The sequence below is a fragment of the Miscanthus floridulus genome, chromosome 8, assembly GCF_019320115.1.
Source record: "Miscanthus floridulus cultivar M001 chromosome 8, ASM1932011v1, whole genome shotgun sequence".
Classification (NCBI taxonomy): Eukaryota; Viridiplantae; Streptophyta; class Magnoliopsida; order Poales; family Poaceae; genus Miscanthus; species Miscanthus floridulus.
In genome coordinates, this window is record NC_089587.1 from 100,459,426 (window position 1) to 100,483,269 (window position 23,844).

The following is a 23,844-nucleotide window of genomic DNA, read 5'->3' on the forward strand; positions in this document are numbered from 1 at the left end:
GCCACTAGATGCAATCACTCAAGCAATGCATTTGGATTCTCTCCCAATCTCACAATGATGATGAAACAATGATGGAGATGAGTGGGAGGGCTTTTGCTAAGCTCACAAGGTTGCTATTTCAATGCAAATGGCCAAGAGGGTGAGCTTGAGCCGGCCATGGGGCTTAAATAGAAGCCCCCATGAAATAGAGCCATTATACCCCTTCACTGGGCACAACACGGGGTGACCGGACGCTCCAGTCAGTTCGACCGAACGTAGGACCCCAGCGTCCGGTCACCCGATGCTTGCCACGTGTCATCAGCTTCAAACACCGATCACCTGATCTCAATGGTCAAGTGATGACTGAACATGTCAGTTAGAAAGTGACCGAACATAGGACCCTAGCGTCCGGTTGTTTCCATTAAGGTTCCAAACGCAAAATTTCACGACCGGACTCACCCGATGTCTGGTCACTCAACGTTTCATCTGTGCGCCTCATGTCAGCGTACGTCAGCACTAACTGGACTCAGACCATGAGCGTCTGGTCAGTTTACATGCCAGTGTCTAGTTATAAGACTGAGATAGTGTGCTTACTGCTGTCACTGACTGAACTTTGAACCTAGCGTTCGGTCACTGCACCACTAGCATCCGGTCACTCTGTGAACCCCTGTCTTTTCTATATAGGGCGCCGATAAAGTTTCTAACCCTTGCTCAAATATGCCAACCACCAAGTGTATCACCTTGTGAACATGTGTTAGCAAATTTTCACAAATACTTTCAAGGGTGTTAGCACTCCACTAGATCCTAAATGTATATGCAAGGAGTTAGAGTATCTAGTGGCACTTTGATAACCGCATTTCAATATGAGTTTCACCCCTCTTAATAGAATGGCTATCTAACCTAAATGTGATCACACTCGCTAAGTGTCTTGATCACAGAAACAAAATGGCTCCTACTATTTATACCTTTGCCTTAAGCATTTTGTTTTTCTCTTTCTTCTTTTCCAAGTTCAAGCATTTGATCATCACCATGCCATCACCATCGTCATGATCTTCGCCATTGCCTCATCACTTGGAGTAGTGCTACCTATCTCATAATTACTTTGATAAACTAGGTTAGCACTTAGGGTTTCATCAATTGACCAAAACCAAACTAGAGCTTTCAATCTCCCCCTTTTTGGTAATTGATGACAACCCTTTCACAAAGACATGAGTTGAAACTTAATTGAATCCTTGTTGCTTGCCCAAGCATATTTACCATGTGTAAAGGATATGGACAAGTTTCATGAATCCCAAATGGTAGCAATTGCTCCCCCTACATATGTGCTAAGAGTTTGGATTGTAGCTTGCACATATGCTTAGATAGGAAATATAGGAGACAATTTCTACCGTATGATGCTAAGATATAAGAGATGGACCTTTGAAGCATGATACCAATTGGAGTGCACCAATATACCATCCTTAGCACCATTAGTAACTATATATACACAAAAACTAGAATACCCTATGAGATCAACATTACAAGCAAAGGTCTAGTTTCCATAAAATGAACATAAGTCTAGTTACTTTAGCCTATGCATGCTAGTTTTTCATTTCACCATTCAAGCATATAACTAGCATACACCACACAAGCATGGATATTGAAATTTAGAACTTGTGCTATGCAAGCAAATATATGAAATGCACATCAAAATGCAACATACAAGTTTATGAGCTTGCTCCCCCTACTTGTGTGCATTTTTTATTTTTCCCCTTACAATGCCATTTCATTTGTTTGGTTCTCCTATCTTACTATCTTTGTGAATTTCTCTACCCCTTTGTCAACAATTAGCACAAAAGGTGAGCTCAAATTATAGATAGGTTGAGGTAAAACCATGTGAAATGAGGATCATTTTCCCAATTTGGTTCAATCTAGATTACTTACAAAAGATATTTAACTCGGTTTGATCCAAGGACAAGCTTCTTCACACCTCCAAATAAGGGTTATCTTGTACCATGTTGAGTTAAACACTTATAGCTTATTTTCTAGATCAAACACTAGGTTTACAAGTCCACAAACATGTCATATGCTACCACTAGATCATTTCAAGCATACAAGCAATAGTGGTACCATACAAGCATCAAATTCATTTGATTTTCATGAATGAGCCTATTCAAATGTGAAAAATGTCTAGATGCACTAAACATGTCCTTAGCAAGGATGTATGCCATGGCAATCAACTTTTACCTTGGATTGCTCGAAGGAGAGTCATGTCATATAAGTGGGGGTGCATCAACACATATTGGAGAAGTCAAGTATGTTCAATTTATTCCTTAGCTTACAAAACCTCTTTTCATCAAGTGGCTTGGTGAAGATATCGGCAAGTCGATCTTCGGTGCCCACACTCTCAATGCAAATGTCCCCTTTTTGTTGGTGATCTCTTATGAAATGATGGCGGGCATCAATATGCTTTGTTCTTGAATGTTGAACCGGGTTGTTGGTGAGCTTTACGGCACTCTCATTGTCACATAGCAATGGCACTTGCTTGAATTTAATTCTAAAGTCACTCAAAGTAGCCTTCATCTAAAGTAATTGAGCACAACAACTACCGGCCGAAATGTACTCCACTTTGATGGTTGAAAGTGCTACACTATTTTGCTTCTTTGATGACCAAGACACAAGTGATCTTCCTAATAGTTGACATGTGCCCGATGTGCTCTTTCTCTCAACTTTGCATCCTGCATAATCAGAGTCTGAATATCCAATCAACTCAAATCTAGCTTCTTTGAGATACCACAATCCAACATTTTATGTATGCTTTAAGTACCTCAATATTCTCTTTATTGCTTTCAAATGACTTTCTCTTGGTGAGGCTTGGAATCTAGCACACATGCATACACTAAACATCACATCCAGCTTTGATGCGGTCACATAGAGTAGGATTCCAATCATAGACCGATACATCTTTTGATCCACCATGTTGCCACTTGCATCACTATCCAAGCTTCCACTTGTCCCCATTGGTGTACTAATAGCTTTACTATCATCCATTCCAAACTTCTTGAGCATGTCCTTGATATACTTGCCTTGACTCACAAATGTGCCATTCTTCATTTGCTTGATTTGAAGACCAAGGAAGTAGCTAAGCTCTCCAATCATGGACATCTCAAACTCACTTGCCATCATCTTGCCAAACTCCTCACAAAAATCTTGATTTGTTGACCCAAAAATGATATCATCAACATAGATTTGCATTACAAACAAGTCATTTTTAAGCTTCTTGGTGAAGAGAGTGGTGTCAACCTTTCCTATCTTGAGTCCCTTAGAGAGTAGGAAATTTCTCAATCTCTCATACCATGCTCTAGGTGCTTGTTTTAATCCATACAAAACATTTCTCAACTTGTAAACATGGTTGGGTTTCTTCTCATCTTCAAAACTGGGAGGTTGCTCAACATACACAAGCTCATTGATGTACCCATTGAGAAATGCACTCTTCACATCCATTTGGTACAACTTGATGTTGTGGGCACAAGCAGAGGCTAACAAGATCCTAATTGCTTCCAATCTTGCAACTGGGGCATATGTTTCTCCAGAGTCAAGACCTTCAACTTGAGTGTAACCTTGAGCCATTAATCTTGCTTTGTTCCTTATTACTATCCCATCTTGATCTTGCTTGTTCCGAAAGACCCACTTGGTTCCAATCACATTATGATCCTTAGGCCTCTCAACTAACTCCCATACTTGGTTTCTTATAAAGTTGTTTAGCTCTTCATGCATAGCATTGACCCAACCAACATCCTTCAAAGCTTCATGTATCTTCTTAGGTTCAATGGATGACACAAATAAGAAATGCCCACAAAATGAAGCCAATCTTGATTTAGTTTGCACACCTCTTGAAATATCACCAATGATAGTGTCCAAGGGATGATTTCTTACAACATTGGTTGGTTGAAGCACTTGCACTTGATTGCTTGCATTTGATAGATCACTTGGTTGAGATGATGAACTAGCCACTTGTTGTTGATCTTGCACTTTGTCATCACTAGTTCTTGCTTAAACTTGATCATGAGAACCTCTAGCTTGCACATTTGAGTTAGAGAACACTTGATTCTTGTCATCTTCAACATCAATCACCTCTCTAGGCCTTATATCACTAATGTCCATGTTCTTCATTGCATTGACCAATTGAGTGCCTCTTACATCATCTAGATTCTAATCTTCCTCTTGGGAACCATTTGTTTCATCAAACTCCACATCATGAACCTCCTCACGAGTACCACTAGCCAAATTCTAAACTCTATAAGCCTTGCTAGTAGTGGAGTAACCAAGCAAGAAACCTTCATCACATTTCTTTTCAAACTTGCTCAATCTAGTGCCTTTCTTCAATATGTAGCATTAACAACCAAAAACCCAAAAGTATGCTATGTTGGGCTTTCTTCCATTCAAAAGCTCATAAGGTGTCTTCTCCATCATGGGGTGACAATAGAGTCGGTTGCTATAATAGCAAGCCATGTTGATTGCTTCGGCCCAAAATGAATGACTCACATTGTACTCACTCAATATTGATCTTGCCATGTCAATCAAAGTTCTATTCTTCCTTTTAACTAAGCCATTTGATTGAGGAGTGTGCTTGGCCAAGAATTGATGTCTAATTCCAAATTTATCACACAACTCATCAATTCTAGTGTTCTTGAATTCACTACTATTGTCACTTCTAACTTTCTTGATGGTTGTTTCAAACTCATTGTGAATGCCCTTGACAAATGATTTGAATATTGCAAACACATCACTCTTGTCAACAAGAAAGAATACCCATGTGTATCTAGTGAAATCATCCACAATCACAAATCCATATTTGTTTCCACCAATGCTTGTGTATGTGGTTGGTCCAAACAAGTCCATGTGCATTAACTCAAATGCCTTAGATGTGCTCATCATGCTCTTCTTAGGATATGTGTTACCAACTTGTTTTCTGGCTTGACATGCACTACATAGCTTATCCTTCTCAAATGTGACATCTTTCAAGCCTCTAACTAAGTCATGCTTAATCAACTTGTTCAATTGTTTCATTCCAACATGGCCAAGCCTTCTATGCTATAACCAACCCATGCTAGACTTAGTGATCAAACATGTTGTCAGTTGAGCTTCTCTAGCATTGAAATCAACCAAGTATAGATTTTCATATCTAAATCCTTTGAATATCAAGTTAGAGCCATCTACACTTATAATCTCTACATCATCCACACCAAATATGCACTTGAAACCAAGATCATACAATTGAGCTACCGACAAAAGGTTGAAGTTTAAACTCTCTACTAGTAGCACATTGGAAATGCTCAAGTCATTAGATATTGCAATCTTACCAAGCCCTTTGACCTTGCCTTTGCCATTATCACCAAATGTCATACTATCAATCCCATTGCTCTTGTTTTCATTGATTGAATTGAACATTCTTGGATCACTGGTCATGTGTTGTGTGCACCCACTATCAAGCACACAATGCCTTCCTCTGGCTTTATAATTGACCTACAAAAGAAGATCAATTCTTTTTAGGTACCCAAACTTGCTTGGGTCCTTGAAGGTTAGTTACCAAGGTCTTTGGTACCCAAATGACCTTCTTCTTTGGGCCTACAATTGGTGTACCAATGAACTTAGCCTTCACACCATTGGCACCCTTAACAAGCATGTAACAAGAATCAAATTTAATTAAGGATATAATAGGTAGCTTGTTCTTGTTAATCTTACAATATTGCTCTACATGCCCAACTTGCTTGCATCTATTGCAAAATCGACCATTGCCCTTCACAAAGTTAACTTTGGAAGTGACAAAGGTCGCCTTGCCTTTCTTGGGGGTATAGCCTAATCCCTCTTTGTTGAGAGAAAACCTTTGGCTACCCAAGCACTTTAGCAAACAGACATCTCCACCATAGGCATTGCCTAAGGCACGAGTGAGCTCATTCACCTCCTTCTTGAGGGTCTCATTTTCCACCATTAATGAGGCATCACAAGTGAGACCATCACTCAAAGGTGAAGTAGAAGTAGTAGTGCTACAAGAAGTGTTAGTGGGAGCAACTATAATGGGTTTATAAAAAGATTCATCAATAAGATCACATGTTAGTCCCACATCACATGATACAATCACTTGCTCCTTCTTAGCTTCCTCTTTGACTTGCTCGATGAGAGAGGAGTGAGCTTTCTCAAGCTTAGAGTGAGCTTTGCCACGCTTCTCATGGGCTTCCATTAGTCTCTCATGAGTGGCATTGAGCTCATCAAGGGATTGCTCAAGAAATTTGACTTTCTTGTTTAATTCCTTGCACTCCTTTCTCTTCATCTCAAAGCAAGTATGCACTTGCTCACACATGTCCATGAGCTCCTCCTTGGAGTACTCCTCGTCATCATCATCACTCCTATAAGCATCATTTTCACATTCATCATCATCACTCACATCATATTTTACCTTAGTAGGTTTTGCCATGAGGCATGTCGAAGGAGTGTCGAAGATGGAGGGCTTGTTGTTGATGGCGATGCTTGCTAGTGCTTTCTTGATAGATTTCTTGCCATCATCACTAGAGTCATCGCTATCCGAAGAGCCATCACTATCCCAAGTGACCACATAGCCTCCACCCTTCTTCTTCTTTTGGAAGGTCATTCTCTTCTCCTTCTTCTCCTTCTTTTCTTTCTTTTCCTTCTTGTGCTTCTTCTTCTCATCCTCATCATTGTCACTATTGTAGGAACAATTTGCTACAACATGATCGGGACTCTTGCAATTGTAGCATCTTCTCACATATTCTTTGCTTTTGGTGTGATCTCTTCTCTTTCTTGCACCATAGTCCTTCTTCTTCATGAATTTTCTCATCTTGCGTACAAAGAGGGCCATATCTTCATCATCAATATTACTAAGATCATCATCATCACTTGATTCTTTCTTGGACTTGCCCTTGTTCTTGGATGATGATGAGCTAGCCTTGAATGCTATACTCTTCTTCTTCTTTTCTTCTTCTTCCTTCTTGTCGTCCCCCTCCCTTTCCACACGGTATGTCTGTTGGGTCATGACATCACCTAGTACTTGTTAGGGGTAATCTCCTTCAATCCTCCTCTTATGATAAGCAATCTCAACATCTCAAATCTTGGAGGTAAGCACATCAAGAACCGATGAGAGACATCATCATCCTTGATCTTCTCTCCCAAGGCCTTCAAGTCATTTACAATCACTTGCAACCGATGGAACATTTATGGAATGCTCTCATCTTCCTTCATCTTAAAGCTTGTCAACTTATCCTTGAGAATATACAACTTAGCACTCTTCACCATCGGTGTGCCCTCATATGTTTCCTCCAATCTCCTCCACGCCTCATTTGCTCTTTCACAACCCTTGATTTGCTCAAACACCTTGAAATCAATGGCATTGTATATGGTGTTGAGAGCCATTGTGTTGTATTGCTTGTTGGTCTTGTCTTGGTTGGTGGGGTCATCGGGAACAATGATAGCATAGTCATTCTCAGTCACCTCCCATACTTGATCATTGATTGAACCAAGATACATCCTCATCTTTCTCTTCCAATAATCATAGCACGTGCCATCAAAGAACAGTGGTTTGCCCCCCACATGGTTGAACACAACTTGAGCCATAATTTAACACCGAGGTTGTTAAGCCTTCAATCAAACGGTGACCACGGCTCTGATACCACTTGAAAGGTACTAACATGGCTAGAGGGGGGTGAATAGCCTATTTAAAAATCTACAAATCAACTAGAGCAATTTGATTAGTATGACAAATAGCGAAATGCAAACTTGCTCTAGCTCTACAAGGGTTGCAAGCCACCTATCCAACAATTCTAGTTGCAATGATTACTAGGCACACAACTTACAATGGTACTACTCACTAAGAGCTCTCAATCTTGCTACTCTAAAGAGCTCCACTAGATGAACTTAAAATAATAAAGCAAGCTCTCAATTCTAATTACACTAAAGAGCTTGCCACAACTAGTTTGCAAGAATATAAATGAGTGAGTAGGGTGATTATACCACAGTGTAGAGGAGTGAATCAATCATAAGATAAATACTAAATCAATCATTAGGAGAATACCAAGGGGCAAGGGACAACCAATTTTTCTCCCGAGGTTCATGTGCTTGCCGGCACAATAGTCCCCGTTGTGTCGACCAACACTTGGTGGTTCGGCGGCTAAGAGGTGTTGCATGAACCTCATCCACACAATTGAACACCACAAGAACCTACCCACAAGTGAGGTAACCCAATAACACGAGCAATCTACTAGAGTTACCTTTTGGCTCTCCGCCGGGGAAGGCACAAGACCCCTCACAATCACCACGATCGAAGCCAAAGACAATCACCAACCTCCGCTCAACGATCCTCGCTGCTCCAAGCCATCTAAGTGACGGCAACCACCAAGAGTAACAAGTGAATCCCATAGCAAAATACGAATGCCAAGTGCCACTAGATGCAATCACTCAAGCAATGCACTTGGATTCTCTCCCAATCTCACAATGATGATGAAACAATGATGGAGATGAGTGGGAGGGCTTTTGCTAAGCTCACAAGGTTGCTATGTCAATGCAAATGGCCAAGAGGGTGAGCTTGAGCCAGCCATGGGGCTTAAATAGAAGCCCTAATGAAATAAAACCGTTGTACCCCTTCACTAGGCACAACTCAGGGTGACCGGACGCTTCGGTTAGTTCGACCGGACACAGGACCCCAGCGTCCGGTCGCCCGATGCTTGCCATGTGTCATTGGCTTCAAACGTCGATCGCCCAATCTTAACGGTCAAGTGATGACCGGACGCGTTAGTTAGAAAGTGATCGGACGCAGGACCCCAGCGTCTGGTCATTTCCAGTAAGGTTCCAAACGCGAAATTTCATGACTAGACGCGTTCGGTCATGCTTGACTGGACTCACCCGGCGTCCGGTCACTCAACGTTTTTTCTATGCGCCTCACATCAACATACGTCAGCACTGACCGGACACACCCTGCCAGCGTCTGGTCACTCTTCGCACCAGCATCCGGTCACAAGACCGAGACACGTGCTCACTGCTGCTACTGACCGAACTCTGAACCCAGCGTCTGGTCACTACACCACCAGTGTTCGATCACTCTGTGAACCCCTGTCTTTTCTATCTAGGGCACCGGTGAAGTTTCTAACCCTTGCTCAAATGTGCCAACCACCAAGTGTATCACCTTGTGCACATGTGTTGGCATATTTTCATAAACATTTTCAAGGGTGTTAGCACTCCACTAAATCCTAAATGCATATGCAATGAGTTAGAGCATCTAGTGGCACTTTGATAACCGCATTTCAATATGAGTTTTACCCCTCTTAATAGTACGGCTATCTAACCTAAATGTGATCACACTCGCTCAATGTCTTGATCACCGAAACAAAATGGCTCCTACTATTTATACCTTTGCCTTGAGCCTTTTGTTTTTCTCTTTTTTCTTTTTAAGTTCAAGCATTTGATCATCACCATGCCATCACCATCGTCATGATCTTCGCCATTGCTTCATCACTTGGAGTAGTGCTACCTATCTCATAATCACTTTGATAAACTAGGTTAGCACTTAGGGTTTTATCAATTAACCAAAACCAAACTAGAGCTTGCAGGGAGTCGTTGGGTCGTCGGTCTCGAGCGCCACTGGCCGCCACACGCGAGCGCCGCCGGGTAGCCGCGGGTGTTGTCAGGCCACCACACGTGGGGGTCGCCGGGCCGTCGGTCCCGAGGGCCGACGGCGCCGCCCTGCTCCGGCGTGCTTGGGTTGGCCATCCGGCGCTCTATAGAAGTATGGAGAATTTTTATTTTTTAATCATTTTTTATTCAACATTTTAATAACACCCATTCCAAAAAAAATCAGATCTGACCCCTTTGTCGCACCCTCATGCTGGCGTGATCAAACAACGCTGTCACATCAACGCATGTGGCGTGGCATCATCTGCCATGTTCGACGACGTTTCTGACATGAAAAAGTCTTGTCACGCCACGGTGGCATCACAGTATTGTTTTGTCGTGCCACCAAGAGTGGCGTGGCAAGACTGAATTTTCGAAAAATCATAACTCTTCGATACGACATCGGATGAAGATGATTTTATATGAAAATTGTAGACCTCGATGAGATCTACAACTTTCAAGTTTTGAGTTTTTTTCGTTTGAGAATGTTAAGATGCTCAAAAAAACAATATAAAATTTCAGCACCATAATAATCGCGTACCAGCGCTCGCCGCATTTAAAAAATAATATCATTTTTGTATGGTGTCAAATGAAGATACATTTTATATCAAAATTGTAGTCCTCATTGAGATATACAAGTTTTATAGTTTTGAGTTTTCATAGTTGAGATCGTTAACCTACTCTAATAATTAATATAAAGTTTTAGCAACATATTAATTTTGTATCAAAGCTTATCTTTTAGAAAAATCATATATTTATTATTGGATGTCACATAAAAATACTTTTTAAATGAAAGTTGTAGACCTCGTTACGAGCTCTAAATTTGATATAAAATGTACCTTCTTTTGATACGATACAAAAACGATATTATTTTTCTAATGCGACAGGCACTAGTACGTGATTATTATGCTACTGAAATTTTGTAATATTTTTTTGAGCATCTTAACAACTCCAAATATTAAAACCCAAACCTATAAAGTTATAGATTTTATTGAGGGTTACAACTTTCGTGCAAAAAGTATCTTTATTTGACAACATACAAAAAAAAATTATTTTTCTAATACGACAAGTACTAGTGCGTGGTTATTATACTCCTAAAATTTTATATTATTTTTTTGAGCATCATAATGACTCTAGATATTAAAACTCAAAACTATAAAGTTGTAGATTTCATTGAGAGCTACAACTTTCATGCATAAAGTATCTTCATTTGACAACATACAAAAATGATATTATTTTTCTAATACGACAAGTACTAGTACGCGGTTATTATGCTCCTGAAATTTTATATTATTTTTTTAGCTTCTTAACATTCTCAAATGAAAAAACACAAAAAAACAAAGTTGTAGATCTCATTGAGAGCTACAATTTTCATATAAATTTCATCTTCATCCGATGTCGTATCAAAGAGTTATGATTTTTTAAAGATTTTATCTTGTCACGCCACTCCCGGTGGCATGACAGAACAGTACTGTCACGCCAGCGGAAGTGGCGTGACAGCGTTTTCTACGTCGGAAACGCCGTCTAACATGGCGGATGTTGCCACACCATTGTATGTGGCGTGACAACGTTATTCGGTCACGACAGCCAAAAGACTTAGATTCACAAAAAAAAAATTAGAAACTATTATTATTAAAACGTTAAATAAAAAATGATTAAAAAAATCCTAGAAGTATACACTAGCGTATCTTATTCTTTGCAATTTGCACTGTCTAAGATCCTCGCTCTACTGGGATGCATGTTGCAGAAATCGTATCTTTTGTTTGTTAATTTATGCAATCTGGTTCCTTTCTAGGGGAACACACACCTTTCACATTATATATATATAAATATAAATATTTGATGGTTTAAAAAAGGTGTAATGATAATCATTTTACTTTTTGTTTAGTCTATTTTGTAATGATGAATAATCTATTTTGTATCAACTAGCACCACAATGTTATATAAGAATAATATTTATAATTGATCATGATTATATTCAAGCATTAAATAACTTATTGATAGCTAAATAGACAACAGTTGTCTGTGGGTCATACCAGTTGTCTATTTAGATGTCTGTGTTATAAATCCCAAAAACTTACGGCAGCTGTCTGTAGACTGTACATGCCCTTACAGTTTATGTGAACCTTGTATTAACTCCTCGCAGATGGTTGCTTCGATATTCGTGAGGTCTTATTTGCCCTTAATGTGAGTCCACATATATGACCGCCAACAAAATCTTCATTTTGTTATGTCATTACCTAGTCTCTTGTGCCAAAAGAATGCATATCATTGTGTGCATCACACTTATTTTCGTAACTTGTTCAGCATGGCTTTAGAAAAAACATCATGAAGGTTGAAATGGCATAACTGATCAATTAAAGTACTGGGACCACAATAATATGTATATGTATTCTCTCGTCTACATGCATAACCTTAAAACTTAGTACATCCAACTTTCTCATAAACACAAGATTTCTGCTACATTCGAAAAACATACATACACTCTTTAAGTACAAATCACAGACATACAGACATATACATGGATTACTCTGCGAGTCCTGATCCCTTCAATACAGTGCCTTCATTTTTATTCTCATGTGCTTTAGTCCGCTAATGGGTTGGATCATAAGCAACTCCTGCATAACATTTGACACATGAGTAATAGCACTAGAATCTAACGGGTAGGTATTACTAGGACCTATAATGAGTAGATTCTAACTTCCAAGCATGCAGAAAAATATTGTATACACCTTTTTTTTCAAACCATATTTTTCTCTTCAAGCAATCCTTCTTAAAATGGCCACCTTTTTTGCAGAAATGGCATCTCAACTTCTTTTGCTTCTTCCCTTTGCTGCTACTACCTGCTGGCACCATTATCCACCATGAAAATTGATTGCTATGTATAACCATTTACAGTTCATGTGCATCACTTTACACACCATCAAATAACATTTAATTGTGAGTCTGTGAAATTAGCAACAGCAAATTAATCCCAATAGAGATACAGTGACAATGAATAAACGGTAAAGATTTAGATACAAACAACTTAAAGATTTTTCTTAATTAGGCACACAGAGTACTAGAGTTTCATAATTAAGCATGCAAGGAAGTTACTTTGAATCCTGAGCAGGACGTTAGGGATGTGGGCGAATTCAGAGTGTTAGTATTGTTGTCATATGACAGCAATGGCTTATATAAAATCAATGGTAAGTTATTGTACACATAAGAGGCAACGATTGACATAGACATGACACCAATGGTAGTGACATCAATGCTTTGCAATTCTAGGTCCGCCTCTGGAGCCAACCTGTACCCAATGCCCCTTTGACAGTGGAATCACGGCGATCACTTACCCCTGCCGGATGTGACCTGTTCACAGAGTCCATAAAATTGTCATTCTACTGGACATTCACAGCAACCTCATGTTTTCTCATCAGTTCAGTGTCCACCCAATCCAGATTCCCGAAAACCTACGAGATCATGACTTGGACATAGGAACTGAGCCTATCAAAGTTCATTGATGATATGGAGGCACACCTAACCCACCTAATCTAGAGTCATCATCAAGGAGAATCTGGATACCTATGATTCCTCCTAAGTTGATCTAGTTTGCTACAGAGCATGACTTGAATTTCATGCACAGGCATTTCGTTTGTAAATTTCACACATCGATTAATTTGGAATTTAGGGCTTCAAGTTGAACAAAGGCTTGTGTTGAGGAAAATTTTGGGCGGCAGCTGTGAAAAGACAATGTCTCATCCAAGGCTGAGAATGGTACCCATTGCCTCAACCAAGCGAATGGGCTGAACACTGCCATTTCACGGCATCATTCTTAGGATTAGGAAAAAAACTGCCCCCACAAGCCCATTTTAAAATCGAAGGAAGTTAGATGCTCAGATTATGAAAGGTGGGAACAACCTAGATAACATGTAAATTTTAAAGAAAAATGCATCCCTCGCGTTCCCCTAGTGGCCCAAATATCTTACTCATAGTCTATTTTTTATAAAGGGCGTACCCAGTGCAGAGAGCTCCCGCTCTGTGCAGGGTCTGGGGAAGGGTGTTAGTGGCAAGCCTTACCCTCGCCTGTGCAATGCGAGGAGACCGCGACTCGAACCCGGGACCTTCCGGTCACAGGCGGTAAGACTCTACCGCTTGCACCAGGCCCGCCCTTCGGTCTATTTTTATTGAAAAAATAAAAATAAATATATAGATAGCACAAAGTGTAATATTGGATTTATTGTGTATGGTACCTGGACCAGGGTTCTGTTGTGTATTTGCGTAACTCTCCATTGACAGCAATTTGAGAGAAATCTTCCGTAAGTAATCACTCTGAATGATACAAAAACAAGGATTGGAGTTGTAGTTTCACATTGATAAGTTTTTTTTTAAGTGCAGGGTCAATATTTTCCTCCTGCATGCCCTAGTGTGATTAGCACAGTAAGCATGCATATTATCGACTTATGCTAACATGATGAGAAAAGGAAATGCTACAGGCATGTAAAAATTGGCCTAAAATCCTGGTAGCAGATTGTTCATAGATGGCTGTTTTCCATGTTTTTTTCTAGGTTTGCATTTTTTTCCTTTTTTTTTTTGTGCGAGAATGTAGAAACTATGATTGACGCACCCACCCACCCACTCAGTGCTGAGCGCTAAGCGGAAAGTAGAAGCAGAGTTAGTGAGCAGAGTTAGGTTAAGGTACCTGGCTAGTGGCTGCGGCATACACCTTGTCTTCAAATCGCACGGCAATTCTTTGAAGCTCAACCAGCCCCTCTGGCACTGATACTCCTCAGAGTCAGTACTCTGAATGCAAGACATGCGTCTAATTAAAGTGTGAGGGTGGCGAGGAAGGAGGAAGGAGGCATGAAGAAAGGGGAGTGGGCGTACATCTTGTTCACGATCCTGCCGCGCGCCGCGGGCTGGAGCTGGGCGCGCCAGTCATCGCCGGCGTCCATGGCTTCGTGCTTCGTGGTTGGATCGGCGTGCTTGGATTGGAGTATTGGATGGATCTGTTCGTGCTAGGCGAGACGAGGAAGAGGAAGCAGCAAGGCAACTGCGGGCAGCACCTCCCAACGACTCCTGTCCACTGTCCTGTCCTCTGACTCGTGCGCGCTGCGTTGGCGTTGGATTGCCGCAGTGGACCTCTCTCTACGTGTCGACCGTCGACGACGCAGCTGTTGAGTCGAGCTTGCCCTTCCACTGCGACTGCGGTCCCACTGTTCAGTATAAACTGCTAATACTTGCGTATAAATTAATTAATTAATTGCTAGTCCCGCAATTTCTCTCTATAGGAACTCACTTTCATCTTTCTCTTCGTGAGAGTTTTGTGTTAGACTCTTAGGATCACTAGAGTAGATCTAGCGGGTGATTTTACTTGCATTTGGGATAAAGCAACCTAGAACATGTACTGGAGAAAGAGAGAGAAGAAAGGATGAGAGAGGGGAGGTGTTACCGATCATCGGTGGGCTTGGCAGGAAGCCATGGTGGCCCGAAGTGTCGGTGAAGGGTGGCAGTGGCGTCCAACGGCGGTGTGGACATCAGGGTTGGTGCAGGGGCGGCGGTGAAGCTTCCCGTCGCTCACAGCGCACCCTCTCTATATCAGATTAGGGTTGTAGGTGGGGTTGTGGCGGCGTCGGTGAACCTCGTGTCGCGAGCCCTGGCCCCCACCTCCTTTATATAGCGCTGCGCGATGGGGACCCACCAGTCATATGTGGGTCTGGGCGCCCCCAATCAGGGCACGGGATTAAGGCCCGAGTCGGCCGTTGGGCCGACTCGGCGGAGATCAACCTAACATTCTCCTCCTTGATCTCACCTTTTGTCTTAAACTTAAAATACTTATCTCTTGTCCCATTCCATCACAGATTAGCGCATAGAGCGTGCCTCGTCACAACAGTTAGTACCAATGGATTAACAGCTACAATACACCTCTCTGTTTTGAAACAGATTCTCAGCTAGGCCCCTTATTGTCCAGGGATCATAGGCTTTCCCGTAAACCCATGCCGGCTAAGTGTTCTATGAACACATTGGGCGGTAAGCCTTTAGTAAGCGTATCTGCAAGCATTTTCTTTGTACTTATATGCTCGAGACTAATAGAATGATCCCGGACTTTGTCTTTCACAATATGAAACTTTATGTCAACGTGTTTGGCAGCACCACGTGATTTATTGTTGTGAGCATAACATACTGCTAGCTCATTGAAGCAGTACAACTTGAGTGGTCTATGAATGTCGTCGACCACTTTTAACCCGGGCATAAAATTCTTTAGCCAGTTCAGCTGCCCCGTGGCCTCATAACATTCTACAACTCGACATACATAGTGGACGATGCAGTGATAACCTCTGTAAACGACAGTTTTGCACACTTTTATCTTATAAAACTACAGTTACTTCATACCATAGTTTTTCTAAAACTACGGCATCCAAACAGGCACTATATTATGATAGCCAATAAACTTTAGCAATAACAAATTTGCCCTTTAAAACAATAAAGCGACAAAAAAATCGTAAGATGCAAATATGAACATATTAGGAAGCAAGTGAAAATAAAAAGCATGCATTCCACCAGTGAGAAGTAAACTCTCTTAATGTGGAAAACTTAACTATGCCCTGAATATCTTGCCTGCATTCTTTTTTTTTTTTTTTGAGAAGCAAATACATTGATAGCACAAAAAAAGGTGTGATGTTGCATTTGATGTGTATGGTACCTGGACCAGGAGGGTTCTGATTTGGAATCACTTGAGCATTTCCAGGGTTCTGTTGGGTCTTTGTCTGGCTTTCCATGGACAGCATTTTCAGAGAAATCTTCCGCAAATAATCAGTCTGAGTGATACAAAACAAAAGGATTTACGTTGTGGTTTTTGCATTAATACAATTTACATGTGCAAGTTGCATGGGCCCATGATATTTTGATACCACGCCTCCTAAATATGATTAGCAGAGTATCCAAGCATTGCACCATCATGTATTTTACCATGATAAAAAGATCTATAAGCATCTAAAATTTACCTAAAAGCCTTTAAGATTGTCATAGATCAAATGTCCATATCATTGACCCACCCCATGACTAAACATTCTGACTCTGTACGGGAGCGTACTAGAGTTAGGTTAAATGTACCTGGTTGGTGGCTGCAGTATAGATTTTCTCTTCAAATCGCACGGCAATTTTGTGAAGCTCAGTCAGTCCTTCTGGTATTGATACTGGCAGGTGCTTCTTCAGAGTCTCCATTCTATACATATATAATGCAAGAAGTGATATATTGAGAGATACACTGATAAATGTGTTTGATTACCATTTAATTAGTCCAGTAAACCAGAAGCCCCAGTACATGTACAAAAATAATAGTTCACTAGTGGAAACAGTGGGCATGGAATTTGTGGACCGCTAATGCACATACATATTTTTGAACCGAACGAACAACTAGGGTAAAAATGGACACATTCAAGTGGCAACTAGGGTAAAATTTAAGTGCTGGCAAGGGTAAAATGGACACATTCCATGGGCAGGCATATACATGAGTTAATAATTGGTTGGCAGAAAAAGACTCGGGTCATACCGCATAACCAATGCTAAAAGGTCCTACACAAGATGAGGGTCTAGGAAGAATATGGTTTTACCCTTTCTTATTTTGCAAGGAGGTTGACAAATTGGAGAAAGTCAGCAGCCTACCGCTACGCCATGCCTACCCTCCACTAGGGGATAGAGAAGTGTTTGGAAAGAAAAAAAAAATCACATTATGAGTTGTCGCATTCTACACCCATACTCAAACTGAAATGTTGCGATATGCAGTTGCATATGTTTCTATGTGTGTTTATTGTGCAAAGATGGCTTTATAAAGATTTTTTTTTTAATCTTATAGCAAGCAAACAGGTAGTCAAGTAGTTTCTGCTGATAATTTTGATGATTAAATTTGGTTTAAATAAAGATATATAATCTTAGAAAGTATGATGTATTGGATTGGATGGCATTAATGCGACTGTATAGATCCATATGTCACGAACAAACACGACTGTATGGATCATATGTCACGAACAAACGAGTAGGTGATTCGTGGGTAAACAAACAAGAGAGGTAGACGAATTGTTAGGTCCAAGTGTGAATTGTTAGGTCCAAGTGCAAGCATGGTTCAGCAGGTCTAAGTGCATGGATGCATCAGCAAACCCTACCCAGCAAGCATGATACTGTCTATCTAATCTAAATAAAGTAAAGAGGGAAGCAGGTGTACACGGATCGAATCGATCGAATCGTAAAAGAAGCCACATGGATCCGCCACGGCGGAAGGAAAAGATTGCAGTTGCTTGACAATTCCCATTAGGGGGAGGAGGGAGGGAAGGAAGATGGAGAGGACGTACATCTTATTGACGATCCTGTGGCGCGCCTCGGGCTGAAGCTGGGTGCGCCAGTCGCTTCCGGCGGGGGCAGCCGCGTTAGGGTCGACGCCGCCGGCGGCAGCGACGGCGGCAGGGTCGGCGCCCTGCGTGGGGCGCCAGTTGGCGGCGCCGTCCATGGTTTTCCGCCCTAGGGACTCGGGCGCCTCTCTTGCTCTTTCTGATTTGTTTGGTGGCTTCGATCGATCTGCTGGGCGACGCTGGAGGGAGCACTTTCCCCAGCTCCCCTACGAGGATGAAAACGGTACGGATATTTTTTTTTTTTACCCTATTCGAAATCGAATCCGTTTAGAGGGGTTGAGATCTGTCTGTATCTAAGTTTGGATATTCAACATTCGATACCGTATCCATATCCGAATACTCAAATCATATATTTATGATGTCGATATCTAATCGTATCCTATCCGACATAGTTGACACTATCCGTATTCGAATTCGAATCCGGACAGAAATATGAAAACAAATGTAATATCGGTGATATCCGTCCATATCCTATCCATTTTCATCCCTACTGATAAGCAAGAGGGGAGCAACCGAGGTAGCGGCGACGACAAAATCGATTGTAGCGAGGGACAGGGGCGAAGGAGCGACCAAGAAGGAATTGAGGAAAGCCAACACGTCACGACTCGCGAATTAGGATGCTGGATTTATCTAAAAAAAGGCAAAATAGCCATTTGGGCCCCTAAACTTTCGCGCAAGGCTCAAATTGGCCCCTGAACTATCAAAACGTCCACTTTAGTCCTTAATCTTCTGATTTACAACTCAATCTCGTCCATTCAGCATGATTGCTGGACACGTGGACAGCTGCACATGGAAAATGTCTAACCTGTCCCTCCCTAATTCCTTTATCTGGCGTGGACGGTCACGGCGTTTTCCTGTCCGTCTGTTTTCCTTCCTCTCGGCCTCGCCCTGTCTCTCTTTTCTCCATGGCGGCTGCACAGGTAGGTTAGGGTTTTGGCTTGGGGAGGACAGCGGTCGCCGCCGGAGAGGAAGACTCACTGGCCACCGGGTCCCCAGTTCCCTCTCCCTCGTCTGCTTCATTCGATTCATCTCCCCCGTCTCCCCCATCTGCTAGCTCCATCGCTCCCCCATCTGCTCGCTCCATTGTGGAGGTGGCGACCGCTGTGCCTGTATCCCCATGGAGCATGGATCCAGGGAGGGGAGAGGGAGAGGGAGAAGGTCGACACCAATAAGGGGAGTAGCGCCATTTCCTGGAGCATCGAGTTCTGGCGCTCATGAAGCTGCGCGCGCAGTGGAGGTGAGTACAGAGCTGTTGGCGTTTAGGCTAGGGTTGATTTGAATCGGGGATTGATTTGATTTTTGATAAAAATTCGTCGATTTGGTGTAGCTTGAAACACTGCTTGAACAACATTCAGAGGGCATGCTGGTGAGGACAGGGCTTACATGTCGGCATGGATTCTCCCCAATTTTGTGTTGTTGTTGGTCTAGTCCAGGCACAGAAAGAAGGTTCCTGGCGTGCTCACAAGTTGAGCAGCCTTGTGATTTCAAGTATTGGATCGATGAACACTTTGAAGGTAGAGCAAAAAGGGTGATTCAGGACCTAGTTTCCATGAGGCACAGCATGTGGGAGCTGTACGAACATTCAGCTGGACAATGGGATGGTATATATGCTGATCGACAGAGAGCGAAACAAGAAATTTGTGAACTGAAATGTACTATTAGAGAACAACGAGAGTGCATTGTAATCTTAATTTGTTTTAGCATTGTAATTGCTTGTGGCATATGGCTCATTGTGTAACCACTGTTTGAGGCAATGAGAAATGAATGCAAAAACAAATTTAACATGTCTCATGCTCATGGTTTTGATATAACAAATGCAAGTGTTCACGACATTATGACTAAGTGATACAAAAGCATTGCTGCTTTGAAACTACATGTCTCATGCTCATGGTTTTGACATAACAAATGCAAGTGTTCACAACATTATGACTAAGTGATACAAAGCATTGCTGCTTTGAAACTACATTGGCAAGCTACATCATCTTATTCTTTGAATTCACCAGCTCTGTTGTTTTTTTCTGGGACGAGCTGCTTTGGCCTAATGCTGATCCATGGCCAAGTGAAGTCGAATGGATTTTTGCAGAGGCACGTCCACCTTTTACATTGATTGTTGCCTTTGCAAATGAGCCAACAATCCCAGCATTGGTTCCAATGACAACAGAAGCACTCCCTCCAACAGATGCCTTCGCCGATGCTTGAGCACTTGACTTTGCAGATGCTTGAGCACTCTCTTCAAAAGATATCAGTCTTCTCTTATGGCCAGACTGTAAACAGTAAAGCCAATTTAGGCAAATATACAATTTACTTAGGTTGTAGCATGGACATGTCGGAATTATTACTAACCTGTATAAATGATGAACCATCAGGCATGGACAGTCTTCTCTTACTTGATGATGCCACTATGGATTTTCCTTTAGTTTGCTTCGACTGTGCAGGTTCAATTTGCAATGGGCTTGAGTGACTTGCATTGGTGGCAGGAGGATTATATGGCCCGGCTTGTTCTTGCTGTTATAAGATGAGTAAGGACCAAGTTAGTAAAATGAGTAAGGAATGAATATAGTGCAGCAAGGGAAAATAGTAAATTCAGTAAACACCATTTTCACAGAGCATGTCCTCGAGTTGTGACTATAGATTCCACAGTGACGACATCTAATTTTAGTGCCAACTTTTGATGAATTAGTTCCAGATTTCACTGGCTCTGAAGGGTCTTTTCTCCTATTTTTCTTTGGTCGGCCTGGCATCTTTTTTACTCTAGGAGGCAATGGTTTGGGATTTGGAGACACAGGCCAAGCCGACTCATGTTCCACTAGCTGCAGTACATGTTGGTATGTCTTCTTGTATGTCTTAAGTGAGAAGCACTCATGTATGTAATTGTTAGGCTCTTGTGCCATTTTGAATAGGGCAGCACAAGCATGTTGGCATGGAATCCCAAAGATTTGCTAGTACCTACATGAGCATGTCTTGCTTCTCAGGTCTACTATGAACCTATTTTTTTTGTCTCACACTTTAAATCCAGCCTCACCATTCCACAAGACATGATAAAACTGTGTCCTATGCCTAATCTTGTTGAATTTCCTGATAATGTTAGGACACACTGCCATTGTCCACCTCTCACTATTACTCCTATTTTCTTGGATTCTTCTAGTCACCTAGATCCTGATGTCCTCCAACATAGTAATAATAGGCTTGAACCTTGATTCTATAATCTAACTATTGAATGATTCACTCATGTTGTTGTCAACTGATTCACAATTGGATCCAAGTCTGAACCAAGCTCGAGACCAATGAATAGGATTTGTTTTCTCCAAATCCTGCCATCCCCGAGGGTTTTTTGCAGCAAGCTTACTCTTGTAATGCTTAAACAACTGCTCATTAGGTGCCTTTGCAATCTTCCAAAACCTCTTTTGGTACTCTTGCAGCCTATGTTTCTTTCTCCAGTTGGCATAGATGTGGCGTGCACACATCCTGTGCTCAGCAAATGGAAACAATGTAGATACTATGCTTAGCAGCCCCTACATAAAATGGATACAAATGATTTAAACCTTTTGTTTTAATGATTAAAACAGCCCCTGCATAAAATTGACATAGATAGACAGAAATTTACCTTCTGTTGGTCTATTATAAACACCTAGCTTGCTGCTCCAACAGGTATGTTGATGTCTTTCTGAAGATGCCCAAGAAACCAATTCCATGAGTCTTTATTCTCATATTCCACGACAGCCCATGCAATTGGATAAATCTGATTATTTGCATCCCTGGCAATAGCTGATAGCAACTCACCTTTCAATGGCCCCTTAAGGAAACAACCATCAAGCCCAATTATCCTCCTGCATCCTTCTAAGAATCCTCTTCTACATGCATCAAAACATACGTAAAACCTCTGAAACACATGGTCTTCTTCCTCTAGGTCAAGGGCAACATGCACACTAGTTCCAGGATTACTACACTGCAACTCTAGAGCATAGTCAAACAACTTGGAGTACTCACCAGTCTGAGTATCCATTATTTTCTTCATTACACGTGCCTTTGCTCTCTTAATCATTGTGATTGACACATCCACTCCTATGTCCTCTTGTACTATCTCCTTCATTGCTCTAGCCTTCCAAGATGGATTAGCCTTGATAGTACTCTCACATATCCTACTTGTAGATAACCTTTTATTTTTAAGCTGAGGACAACAAGCATGGTTGGGATTATAAGTTACAATCTGAAACCAATCAGATCTTGAGTTATGGGAAGCATATATAAGCCAAGGACAACCTTTCCACCTACAAAAAGCCCTAATCCTTTTCTGCTCATTCTTCACATATCTGATATTTATCTTCATCTTTAGTGCATACCTCTCTATAGCATCCTTTAATTGATCCTTTCCTCTAAAGCACATGTCAACTACAAACTGTGGAGTATCAACAGAACTGTCAAATATTGGGAACCTGCACTTCCTTCTTGTAAAGGCACCATCACTGTCCTCATCATATGATGCATCACCATTTGAATCAAAGTATTCAACACCATCTCCACCTTCTAAGACCTGATTATTATTGTCTAATGGAATATCTCCACCTTGTATGCCATCAACCTCAATTGGGTTGTCCATTGGAATATCTTCTCTCTTCTTTACTTCTGACATAAAGTCTTTATAGTTGGCTCTTATCTCCCTAACTTCATCATATTCATCAGTTGTGAAACCTGTAGCATCACAGCCACTCTCTGATTCTGAATCTTCTTCTTCTTCTTCTACATTCAGACCATCCTGACCATGAGTTGGACCTTCCAACAATAGCATGTTACCACCCTGAACAAATTTGTCCCTATTTTTGATAGTTTGATCCTCAGCAACAGGTTCTACATGATCTAATGGCATGATATTTTCATCTCGAAATAGGGCAAATACTTCCTCATCTTCATACTATGTTCTAGATTCTTCATTCCCACCCATGTCAAATGAGTCAATGTATATATCTATAGCTCTAGCAGTTCCCAACTCATTAATCATGTCCAAACATGACTTGTCATCTACAAGTAACCTCATTCCACTATTCAATTCAGCACCATATGGCAACCAATGCATTCTAACAGATCTAGGAAAAGTTGTGTGATCCAACAGGTGTCCTTCAAGTTCTGGGATAGATATCTTGTCCTTCTCTATGTGAGACACTCCATAATCCCCATTGCAATACAACATCTTTAACCCATCAAGAACAAAGTCCCATTAAAATGAAATCAAACTTCCAGTACCTCAAATTCAGACATTGTTTTGCAGCCCTACAGATCAACTATATGGTCAAATTCAAACATTCTACAAGGAAATCAAATCCAATCGCAAAATTAGTGAAGTGCCACTTCATCTCACCTGTTGCAGCAATTCCACTCCTCTTCCTACCTCGTGGCTATAGATGAGCTAGAGTCCGCCTGCCCAAGGTCGATGGGCGTGCGTCCACCAAGAGAAGGGGTGCACCTCCACCAAGAAAAGGGTGCGCCCATTACTGTCCTCCCCAAGCCAAAACCCTAACCTACTTGTGTAGCCGCCATGGAGAAAAGAGAGACAGGGCGAGGCCGAGAGGAAGGAAAAGAGACAGATAGGAAAATGCCGTGACCATCCATGCTAGGTAAAGGAATTAGGGAGGGACAGGTTAGACATTTTCCATGTGCAGCTGTCCACATGTCTAGCAGTCATGCAGAATGGACGAGATTGAGTTGTAAATCAGAAGATTAAGGGCTAAAGTGGATGTTTTGATAGTTCAGGGGCCAATTTGAGCCTTGCGCGAAAGTTCAGGGGCCCAAATGGCTATTTCGCCAAAAAAGGATTCAGGATGCTGGATGC

At 41.5% G+C, this 23,844-nt stretch overlaps 1 protein-coding gene and 1 pseudogene across 2 annotated transcripts; both read right to left on the reverse strand.

The window, feature by feature from the left end:
• Nucleotides 1–11,969: 11,969 nt before the first annotated feature.
• On the reverse strand, nucleotides 11,970–18,203 carry LOC136477078 (mediator of RNA polymerase II transcription subunit 15a-like). 2 transcript variants are annotated; one of them, XM_066475094.1, is made up of 5 exons: nucleotides 17,964–18,203; nucleotides 16,729–16,840; nucleotides 16,319–16,433; nucleotides 12,369–12,482; nucleotides 11,970–12,254 (listed from the first exon to the last, which is right to left on the reverse strand). In XM_066475094.1, the coding sequence occupies exons 1-5, from the start codon at nucleotides 18,116–18,118 to the stop codon at nucleotides 12,229–12,231; spliced, it is 522 nt and encodes a 173-aa protein (XP_066331191.1). In that variant the 5' UTR covers nucleotides 18,119–18,203; the 3' UTR covers nucleotides 11,970–12,228. The 2 variants fall into 2 exon arrangements, with proteins under 2 accessions (XP_066331191.1, XP_066331192.1); XM_066475095.1 differs by having other exon boundaries at nucleotides 12,369–12,479; nucleotides 17,964–18,200.
• Nucleotides 18,204–19,993: 1,790 nt separating this feature from the next.
• LOC136473096 (uncharacterized) lies at nucleotides 19,994–23,273 on the reverse strand (annotated as a pseudogene).
• Nucleotides 23,274–23,844: the final 571 nt, after the last annotated feature.